We start from the raw sequence: 11,252 nt of genomic DNA, 5'->3' as shown, positions 1-11,252 counted from the left end.
GTTGTGTGAAACAACAACAATATTGCAGTTGGTGTCTATAAATAACGAAATGTTCTTACTTTGTATAATGTAACAGTGTACCTCACAAAGGTCCACCGCGCCATCAAATAAATATTGGACTCCCTCTAAACAATGCCAGGGCGTGTGGTGTGAATTTTACGTTCAAGATGTGGTTCTTTTGCTGAGTTCTTTTTTTACCAATGCCTGAGTTCGAAGAGGGTCTGTTCGCCACCTTGTATAGGCGAAAGTGAGGAGTGCAGATGCTGGGGATCAGAGTCGAGAGCGTGGTGCTGGAAAAGCACAGCAGGTCAGGCAGCATCCGGGGAGCAGGAGAGTCGACGTTTCGGGAAATCTGATGAAGGGCTTATGCCCGAAACGTTGGTTCTCCTGCTCCTCGGATGCTGCCTGACCTGCTGTGCTTTTCCAGCACCACACCCTCGACTCGCCACCTTGTATGTCAATAGTCAGATCACCGCAACAATAAGTGCAGAGCCAGCAACCGACCGCTGCCCCGTTTTATCACATGGAGGGTATGCGACAAGGTGAGAGGGTTAGCAAAGGGGAGGACTGAAGGCTGAAAAGTGTATATACTGCACTTCCCCTTTGGAAATTGTGAAATGAATGAATTAATAATAAAAGCTTCGCCAAGCACAACTGTCATGACAGAATTTGTACCATCTTCTGGCCATTTAAACACCAAATAAAAACTGATGTCCCCCCTCCAGGAAAGTGACTGGACCTAATCCTCTTGTTTACAATATAATCTCTTTTAAAAGATTATGGAAGCAACACTTTAGCTTATATTTCAACATAAACAGATGAAAGGTGCTCATAATTTGCCAAGGATCAAAGTGGCTTAGGACACGATTGCAGTAACTGTGATTGTGGGGGAGGGTCTGATTCCAATGCCCAAAAGCTAACGAGAGAGGGTGGTCGACCTTAAAGAAGCAGCTCCCTCTGGATCTGCCAACCGTTTGATTTGCACCCCCAGTTATAACCACTTGCCGAGCACAGAGATCCGACTCCCTCATTCCTCCCCTGAACGAAATAAATAATGTGGAGGAGCCAGACATCCAGTTCCTTGCATAACCTGCGCTGTGCTTGAGCACACACAGCCCTGGCCTGAGGGTGGGGAGGCCTGACGTCACCTGTCAGCCTGGGAGACAGCTGCCGAGCTTCAGGAACGGAACCAAACTCCGAATCAAGTGCATCGCCAGGCCGCCGCAACAGCCGGCCTCCTGCACTGCCCTGGGACTATGCTTTCCATTCCTGCGGAACAGTATGCACCGAGGATAGCGACAGCTCCAAGTCATGCAGATAAATGGTGAGTCCCTTGGCTCCTTGCTAGCCCGCCTGAAGAACAGAAATGGGGAGGGGGGGGAATTAAACACGTGCTTTTCTAAAAAGCAAACGTTGCAATGTCGATCAATTCAGCTGAATCACTGCCTGGTCCGGACGGAAAGCTCGCCAGCATTTCAAACCAGATTTTTTTCACAAAGACGAGCAGTCCAAGTCAATGTTCTTCACTGTTCAGTTTTCATTCTCTCCTGCACCCCCCCACCCCCACCGTGACATTTCGAACCTTGCTCTTTCCCACAGCATTTTGTTCGCTGATTCGGGATTATGAGAGGCTATTTTTATTAGTTATAATTGCGACGTTGCGGCGGGGCTTGGGGTTTCTCCTGTTAATGCAGAAGTCGTGCGAGGGAACTGGACAGTTGCTCACGAATGCAGCACATCAAAAAGTTTGTAAAAGTAATTTCAGTAGGTGTTTTTTACATCATGGAGAAAAAGCAGGACCTGGTAGACGAGCGGGGAGGGTAAATTATTCCCTTGGTCTTTTATCTATTTGAAAACCCTTAAAATCGGCCCTTTCTTACTTTGCGGTATTTGTTTCTGACCGAACGTAACTTCTTGAGTTCAGATTGTAAACAGTCTAAGTGCTTGATGTCAAGTTATAGAGAGAGAAGGTCCTTTCCGCAGCAGCAACATTACTCACCCTCTCAGAATGGATTTCGACCCAACCTGCAGAGCAATCGGTAGCATGGTTCAACATGTTACTGCAGCGATAAAGTATAGAAAGCGAGCAAAAATAAAATAACACGCATAGTTTATAAATGAAATATGTCGGTACAGTATAGGGTTAGGGTAGATTACAGACAGTCATAGATTCGCACTTGGAAACAAAACACGCATGATCATAGTTATAACTGATCCAACTTGTGAAAAGGTTAAGAAAAGTGACTGAAATTGAAGGCAGTGTAATCCCCAGAAACTATTGGGAGAGAGTGGTTGTATTTCGGTCAAAGAGTAAAGGAGGGTTCCCACTAGTTATTTAATGTAAACAAACACTTATTTGTGTTGAGGTACATAAAACCATATATGACTGTACATTTTACCAATAGTGTAGGATGTAAGTCGATATGTGTGTGGGACAGCCGCTACGGTGGATTGTTTGCGATTGACAACTTTATTGACAAGATTTGTGTCAAAATAGTGGTTTTACCCTCAGCAACCGAACGCTTCGGACTGGAATGTAACAAGGAGTTTATTTTCAGTAGCAGTCTGTGATTTTTTAAGTTAAAGAATTTAGTATTACGAGCTGATTGACTATTTTCTAACGCAATGCGCCTGAGAATGCTCAATAAAATCAAATTCCAGTTTAAAAAAAAACTTAGTGAGAGGGGAAGAGTATTTCCTTTGACAATTATTGAAATGTGACCCTGTGAAAGACAGATCTAGTGAATAATCGTTCGGTTTGTTTCTTGGCCTTACCTGCTCGATTGGCTTTGAGCGGAATTACTTCTCTCTTTTACAGTATAATGATTTATTAATTGCAATTATTAAGACGCAAATATTCCAATTAAAGTAGCCAAGGTCATTTTCGTCAAATTCCTGACACATCAAAAAGGGAAAGCGGTAAAATCTTCCTCAGATTTCTCAAAATATCCATTTATATAGTTCTTCCTGAGCCATCCAAAGGATTTCCGTGAATGCCAGCCTTACAAGAGAAAACCTTCCTGAAAACGGCTTTACCTTGAACTGCGTGGTGCAATACCCGTCCATTTAAAAAAATTATGTTGAACAACCTTTAAAAGTTGCGGTGGACAGCATTACGAGTTGATTGAACATTTTTGTACAACTTTTCTGAGCCAGTTCCCAGTCGCTAGAGATTGAGAAGCAAAACTCCGAGAGAAGGCCGTACCAGCACGTTCAGATCCGGCTGTATGTAAAAGAGTGCAGATTTCCACAGCGCAAACCTTACATAATTTCCAATACGAAATATTCCTGTTTTCAATTTTTTTCTAACCCAAATAGTTATGATAAAGGTCTGATCGATAACAATTATAGACTGAAATATGTAGATGGAATTGGCCGTGTTTCAATTGCGCTCATTTAAAACATTTCAGTATTATTTAGAAGCTGATCATTACAAATTACTAGACGTCGTTCTTAGACCTCTGCTATTTTCTACACATCTGGCTACATCGTTTGTGTGATGTTAGTGAATTATTTCACACAGTTTTTTTTTAAATCGATGAAATAACTTCCACATGTGCATCCAGAATTGAAGTGTTGGGCACAAAGTGGGGCACTATGAGCCTGGGTGGACTCTCTATTTTAAAGAAGTTTATACACTGTGTTGTGAGAAGCAAACACGTTTCTCCTTACGTGGCCTCTGCCAGAGGTTAGATATTGATTCTGTCTCAGCACCAACTCGGGGCGGAAACGAAAGGGAAGCGGGGTGGGGAAATATCAGGAAAATGCTGAAATCGGATCGCCATCCTTTGCAGAGAGTTCTGCTGATCGTCGTATTTAAGACTATAATTGGAACGATTTGTACGTGGAGTCACAACACGGCCAATTTGACAATTTTCTCTTTGGGGAAGAGGTAACTGGACCAAATATCTTTTGGCCGGCACGGGGGAAGCCAAGGGGATCTGGGCGAACATGTGTAATAATCAGTATAATCAGCAAGTAATGCGATCTGATGAAGAAAAAGGATTTGCCTGGCAAATTACTGATAAAATCCGTTTGGCCCTTGCGCCGGGGCTCCGCATCCCGCTTGTCAATGGCATCTCAACTGTATAAGGGTCAAATGACTTGACGGCTGATCTGATTTGCTAATTAGCTAAGAGGGTTAATTTTAGGGAATAAACAATTTCGACTTTAGAACTATTGGGGTGGAGTAAATAAAACACAGAAAGCAGGGGAACAATTGCAAAATGGGGCGGCAAGTAGTGATGAATCTGCATTCAACCTTCAGCGACTTGTCCGCGGAATGTGACCATGAAACCTTTTCACAGGTTCCTTCACCTGTCACAGATATCCCCATGAAAATAAGATAATAATTAGCAATCATTTTACCTCTCGGAACGAGAAGCTGATCATTTCGATCTGAAACATCATTCTCTTGGAGAGTGTTTTTTGTTAAGTTTTGTCCGCGTCTTTCCAACTCAAAAGTGATACGTACTAATTAAAATAAATGAATTACGGCAGTAACATACATGAGGGTACTGCGATAATTAGAGGATTTTCCAGAAACAACGCCAGAAGCGAACTCGTATAATTACAGCAAATTATCGTTGTTCTTCCATCCCCTTCATTTTGGAAGGAGGGAGCTGAGCAAAATGCTGATCCTACACTGGAGGTTGTAATTACATAATTCTGTATGTTTCTGGGCGACTTTAAATACTGACAGTATTTCAACAAATTCTGCCCATCCAAGTATCATGTTTTGTTTCGCGTGTGATTGCTTTAATAGAGATCTAAACTCTTGGACGAAGCGGAGGTAACACTGGAAGAGCTCGCCGTTCTGCTCCGGTTCAGGTAGGGGAACAAGGGGTTTCATTCGGTCGCTGCTGGATTTCCTGTCGCGTGTGTTTCCGATGTGAACATGCTTCGCTGCTCTGCTTCGGAGCAGAGGGGAAAATCGGATTGCGCCCTGCCTTAAAAAAGCAAACACAAAATTTTGTCGTAGAATTTGGTCAATTGATCCCTCATAACTGGAGGCCAGAAAAGTGGAACTTGTGTACACCTCAGGCTCCTGATTAGGGGCCGTAATTAATCAATTTCATGTTAAATGAATTCGATTTATTGGGATTGTTGGTCTCACTTGGTTCATGACGTGGTCCGTCTGTGAACTATCTTCACTGTTTGCGTGATGTGGATTTTAAAGTATGTTTTAAACATATACCAGCAGACCAATCATCTCAAGCTTCATTGGGCAGAGCGCACTTGAAATTCTAAACAAAAATCAACCATTGGCTTCTTATCAGTCAGTGCTTTCTGAAGCGTGCTGTTGAAAAATAAACATAATTCATTTCGACATTTTTAACTGCTTTCACAGCTCCATGTACAGTCTCGGATTTTTTTTAAAAAAGAACAATAGTCGTTTAAGTCATCGCGTCAACCTGATGTAACAAAAGATCGCATTAAATTTGTTCAATTATCGTTTTAAAAAGTAAAAACCAAAGTATTAGTCGAGATGATCTTCATCAATAAGTTTACTGGTAGTATTTAGAATTAGTGCCGAGGTTGAATACTGACAATACTGTTAGACAGCTGAACCGACTTCATAAGTTTCATTAACATTTTCCCCTTAAAATGGTAAATTATTCCATTCTGCTTTTAAATGATGCATAAAGGTGCTTTCCTTATGCTATTATAATTCGCAAAGGATACAAATACTTGCCATCCATACCATGAGGAATCTAGCCACCCAAATGAATCAGATTGGAAATTGACACAGAAGAAAGACTAATGCAGGAGATTACTTTTAAAAGAGATCCTTTTCATTATGCAATTCTGAGCCAGTAATACAGCCCAAACAAAATAACTATGGACTTTGGTCTATAAGAGCCAAATTTTTCGAATGAAACATATTTTTAACCTAAATGATAAATCACCTTCACATACACATTACCAGGCTTGCAGCTGTAAATGTTTTTGAAGAATAAAGAAAATAAACTAAATATCTGGAGGACTATACTCTCCCAACAAGGTATTCCAATGAAGTTTCAAGAAGTAAAAATAAATTACCTTTTGCCATTTCTAAAGACATCATATTTTGACGAAGTGCCCGTCATTTACAATGGACCAAATTCATGTAGCCTAATTCTTCAGACCAATGTGTTTTTCAGTATTCTGACATAGGAGATGGGAATAATTTGTTACCTGTTCCTCATTGCCCTTGAACTGAGTGACTTGACTGGCCTTTGCAGTGTCAGTCAATCACATTTATGTTGGTTTGAAACCACACATAAGCCAGTCTATGGAAAGAAGGTAAATTTCCTTCCTTAAAAGATGGCAGACTTCCTTCCTTAAAGGGCACTAGTGAACCAGAGATGAGTTCATATAACAATTGATGATTGCTTCAAACTCACTACTACTGAGACTAGCTTCCAATTTGAGATTTTGATTAATTGAGTTTAAATTCCACCCATGGTAGAATTTAGCCCATGTCCCCAGGATGTTAACATGGCACTCTGGATTATTAATCAAATGATATCATCACTATGCCACTGTCTACCCATAACTTCTTAATTAAAAGAGAAATTTCAAAACTTTCCCAACACTGTGAAATATTGAAAAAGCATGGAGATGTCTGTATGTTATTGGCATATATTCTCAGCTCATGGACATATTTCTTGGTGTGTATGAATTTTCAGTTTCATCTTTGCATGAATTATATTTTATTTCAAAAGCTAAAATGTTTCACACATAATATAACTTAAAGGAACAAGTGTTAGAAATCAGGCTGCTGCTTTTGTGAACAGTTTGTTCTATTATTCTTTTATTCCTACCCTTTCCTTGACATTCTATCTCCCCAATTTCAATGGAGAACTGCAGATTAAGAAATATAGTACAAAAGTTGTGGTTGCTGTGTAATAGGACTTTGCATCCCACGAGCTCGTGCTTGTACTCAATATAATAATCTCCTGCCTTGGTCATTGACAACAAAAAAATGGATACAATTAATCGTTCAGCAACCTGACTGTATGCTTTGTGTTCCTGTCATGACTTTTCCTCAACTGTTCATGATTGTTTTGAAGTGCAATGTTCTTTTCAGAGTTAGCATGCAATAACTCACTTCCAATCACATGCTGCAGAGTTTATGTGAAGCTGGTATGTCATTAATACATTTGTTGAAATGAGAAAGGAAATTCAGTTTTCAGAACATCCTGAGGAGGGAATCTTACCACCTTTAAAAAAATTTGAGAATTATGTTTAACTTCAACATCCATTTTGATTTTGTTCAGTTTGCCTACTGTTGTTTTATTAGTTTTGCTTAAAATGGAAAGGGGAACTAAACAGGAGGAGTTACTAAGCTTAATAGTGTGAGATAATTGAACTATCACTTGGAAAAAGTGGGTTTCTTCAGTTATATGGATTCATCACCATCACATCTTTGGGCACAGTGTCTCCTCAAAGTCAACTAATAGAAATAATCTATTTTGCTTTGCTCTGTCAAAAAGAGAAGTATCAGTAAACTTTATTAATATCTTCAGTCACTTATGTTGCCATGGCTTAATGCTTTGAAACTATTGGTTTTAGGCAGTCAAGAAGCTGACATTTGACGTAGGACTCCCTTGATGTGACACCAGGATGTTTTTCCCTGATAACATGATAGGTGAGAACTCTGGACAGTACTTCTCTATTCAAAAGGTTACAGGTTGAAAACTTATAGTTTCACATTTAAGGGACCTTTATACAAAATATTTTCCCTCATACCATAATTTTAAAGCTTGAAACACAGTAAAGGGAAAAATGAGATTGAATTTGACCTGATATTTTGATGCAAAATGGTTTTGAGCTGGATTCGATGCAAAAACAGCATCAGCTTTCACTGAAACTAGTAATTAATTTAATCCCTGATGTGTGAAATCCTATTAATGCTGTCTCACGTTTATTTTAAACTAGCAAGCAGGATAGTGGACATTTAGTCTGCAAAGTACAAATAAGTATACTTTTCTTATTGGCTTTTTGTATTATTTGACATGGGAGTGGACTACACTGTCTCTTCAAGTTTAGAAAACAATGAAAAAGCATGTTAAATGTATGCTTTTTCAAATCTTTGAGGTTCAGTGTGAAAGAGAGTTTGTTTTCCGATTTTGCTGGCTTCTCATTCATTTTAAAAATGCATTTTGCTTTATATTATTGTTTCCACTCTGCTGAAGGCATTTCTATGAGGTTGGGTATATGGTTTTGGTGTGAGATTAAGTATAGTTTAGAAAAGACTGTTATAATTATAAAATTATGCTGTTTTAGACCCCATTGTGAATGTGCATTTGCGAATAAAACCAGATACTTGCCACCCTGTAGCAGTTGATAGGTATTGTGCTTGAATTAATTAATAAAGGGTGCAGTCTTCAGGTGGAGTGGATTAGAAAATCTTCGGGCATATAGATTTGTATACTTGTAGTGCCATCCACAAACCAGTGCAAGATACAACAAGATACAAGAGAGAAGTTGGGAATTGAAAGTCGAGATTTAGCATGCTGTCCTTTTATCTATTGTCCTTGGTTTTCTAGTTTAACCAACAGTTTTTTTTTCTCTATAGTGCTCTGTTTGCCTTGAGTATCTAAACAAGATGTGTTTGGATATGATTTAGTCCAGTTCCTAGTAAGAATGACTTCACAACACAACCTACCCACAATTCAATCTAAATAGCTATTAAATTGACAAATTCAATCACACGGTCACACACTCTAGGAAATAAAAATGCTGCAATTGTTCAGTTGGAGGGAACCTTCTGAAGTTGCATTTGAGGCCCCCTGAAGGAACAATAACTCTGGTTTCTATGTACCAACCTTGAAAAGATGTTAATTTTCATTGCACTTGTAATGTTGCTACATGTAGTAACTATTTCTATGAACGTTGTTGTGACTTACATATATGAACTAATATAGTTGACCTGGGTTTGCTGGATGGTGGCATTTGCTTGAAACGTTTCATATTCCCTTAAACCATCAACCAGTCACTTTGGAAAGCTAAGGAAATTTCAAATTAAATAAGAAAAAGCTGGTTCTCAGCCTAAGGTGTAAACTTACTGTGCAACAAGCATCATAAGGTAGACTATCAAAATACAAGAAAAGACTAGAATCAAATATGTAGTTTCGTATTGACATTCCATTTTTTATAACCCCTATTATTTGAAGTCATGACCTTTAGATTTATTTTTATCTGCAGCTATATTAATAAAATATTTTAATTATTTCACTTTCTCTGCCATCTTCTGGCCAAACATATGGGTATGTCTCTCCCAATTTTATTGTCAAACTACTTTCTGTAGGTGACAAAAAAGTTCATTACTGCTTGAATTGAACATATATCTGAGAAAAGGGCTTATGTTTATTCAGTGTTTACCTGGTACAACAATAACTTGTATCTATACAGTATATTTCAGATAGTAAAGATATAGCAAAAAGCTTGCAGAAGCATTTTCAAACACAGTTTAACTCAGTAGAAAGAGATTTAGACAGATGGCAAAAAGCTTAGTTTTAAGGAACGTCCTAAAGGAGTGCTCGAGTTTGAGTGGGTTAGGGAGGAAATTACAGAGATTAGGATCTAGGCAGCTGAAGGCACAGCTGCTAATAGTGTACTGTCGAAAACTGGGACATGTTCGAAGGTAACGTTGGAAGAACACGGAGATCTCAGATGATTTTAGGGCAGCAAGAGATAATATAGGCAAGGAGACATGTCACCTTGGAAGGATCTGAAAACCAGCATGAGAATTTTACAACAAAGGGATTGCCAAAATGAGATTCGCTGTAAATCAGTGAGTAAAGGGATCATCAGTGAACACTATTTCGTGCATAAGAGGATATAGGCAGCAAAAATGTAGGTCACCTGAACGTTACAGAGTGGAAGCTTGGCCAGGAGTGCTGTGGAATTATTCAAGTGTGGAGGTAACAAAAGCAGTGATGAGCTTCAGAAGTTTGTAGAAAATCATGTTCATGAACTCTGTAGCACAGTATGTTCATGTTCCAAGGTTTGACACTATTTCATCATACAGTTGTTTAACTAAATAATTTTAATAGCTTCCTATTGACTAATTTTAAAACTTTATAAAATGTGCTGCTATCAATAAAGGTTAACTGTATTATGATAATTGATGTTTTACACAGAAACCCAGATGATTCTTGTTAATAAATAATACTTGAGAATATAGGTGTTTTTGAAATGTTTTTACTCAGATCGTGCCAAATATTTTATTGTTTTCATTCCTTGTATAGATGGTCTGTGAATTGCAAATTTATTTTAATGCGACCACTAAATTTAATTTTTTTAAAACTAAATTTTTAAAATATATCTAATTGCTGGATGTGGCAGATATTTCAATCCAAGATTAATCTTACCATATTTCAATCTTCATTCCTCTCATGACATCCAATCACCCTGACTTATGGAGATTATTTGGTGCACTTCCTGTACATTTTCAAGAATAAAAATGTACTTAATGTTTGCAGTGGCCATAATTCATAATAATTACATTGTGTATATTTATTAAGATAAAATAAAGTTATATTGTAACAGAAGTGTAAAACATAATTGTCCCAGCCAGCTTTGGCATAGTGTAGAAGATATCATGGCTACACTTGCCTATGGTGAGCAATCATTTGAAATTATACTGTCAGGAAGATGTGACACAGAAGACAAAGAAATAGAATATAAAAATATAAATCCCCCATCGCCTCTCAAATTGTTTTCTCTCTGCATCCTTTTGCATATGATATAAGAACTACTGTTAGAAACCTGAAACCATGTTGTGTACCAGCCTATCCTGTCAGAATAAAAGCATAGAAACATGGAAAATGCAAGCAAGGTAGTGCTTTTGGCCCTACATGCCTACTGTATCTTCCATGTGATCATTTGCTAATTGTGCAACTCACTACCTTTTTTCCACTTTCATCACATTCTATTTGTTCCCTTTAGCCCTAAGAACTATATGTAACCCCTTCTTTTTTGGCCTGAAATGGGCAATAAGGCAGGCCATGCTATTGTCACCTTCATCCCACAAGCAAATCAAAAAATAACACAAGAGAAGAGAAAGGAAAGATGTGCTGACACTGGGATGAGATTCAAAGTTTGGAAGAAGATTTGTAGCTCGGGTGCTCGTTGTTGTGGTTTTGTTCACCGAGCTGGGAATTTGTGTTGCAGACGTTTCGTCCCCTGTCTAGGTGACATCCTCAGTGCTTGGGAGCCTCCTGTGAAGTGCTTCTGTGATGTTTCCTCCGGCATTTATAATG

General features: G+C 38.6%; 1 protein-coding gene across 2 annotated transcripts in view; it reads left to right on the top strand.

Moving 5' to 3' along the window:
- The first annotated feature begins 990 nt into the window (after positions 1-990).
- pitx1 (paired-like homeodomain 1) overlaps positions 991-11,252 on the top strand; it is a 47,894-nt gene continuing 37,632 nt past the window's right edge. Inside the window, exons 1-3 of one of the 2 annotated variants that reach the window (XM_043703472.1) lie at positions 991-1,324; positions 4,766-4,830; positions 7,558-7,633. In XM_043703472.1, coding sequence (XP_043559407.1) covers positions 7,609-7,633 — 25 coding nt within the window. In that variant the 5' untranslated portion in view covers positions 991-1,324; positions 4,766-4,830; positions 7,558-7,608. The remainder of the gene's footprint in view (positions 1,325-4,765; positions 4,831-7,557; positions 7,634-11,252) is intronic. The other variant, XM_043703473.1, reaches the window with a different exon arrangement.

Source organism: Chiloscyllium plagiosum, chromosome 14 (genome assembly GCF_004010195.1).
Source record: "Chiloscyllium plagiosum isolate BGI_BamShark_2017 chromosome 14, ASM401019v2, whole genome shotgun sequence".
NCBI lineage: Eukaryota > Metazoa > Chordata > Chondrichthyes > Orectolobiformes > Hemiscylliidae > Chiloscyllium > Chiloscyllium plagiosum.
The sequence above is the reverse complement of the archived record's forward strand: the minus strand, read 5'-3'. Positions and strand labels throughout refer to the sequence as shown.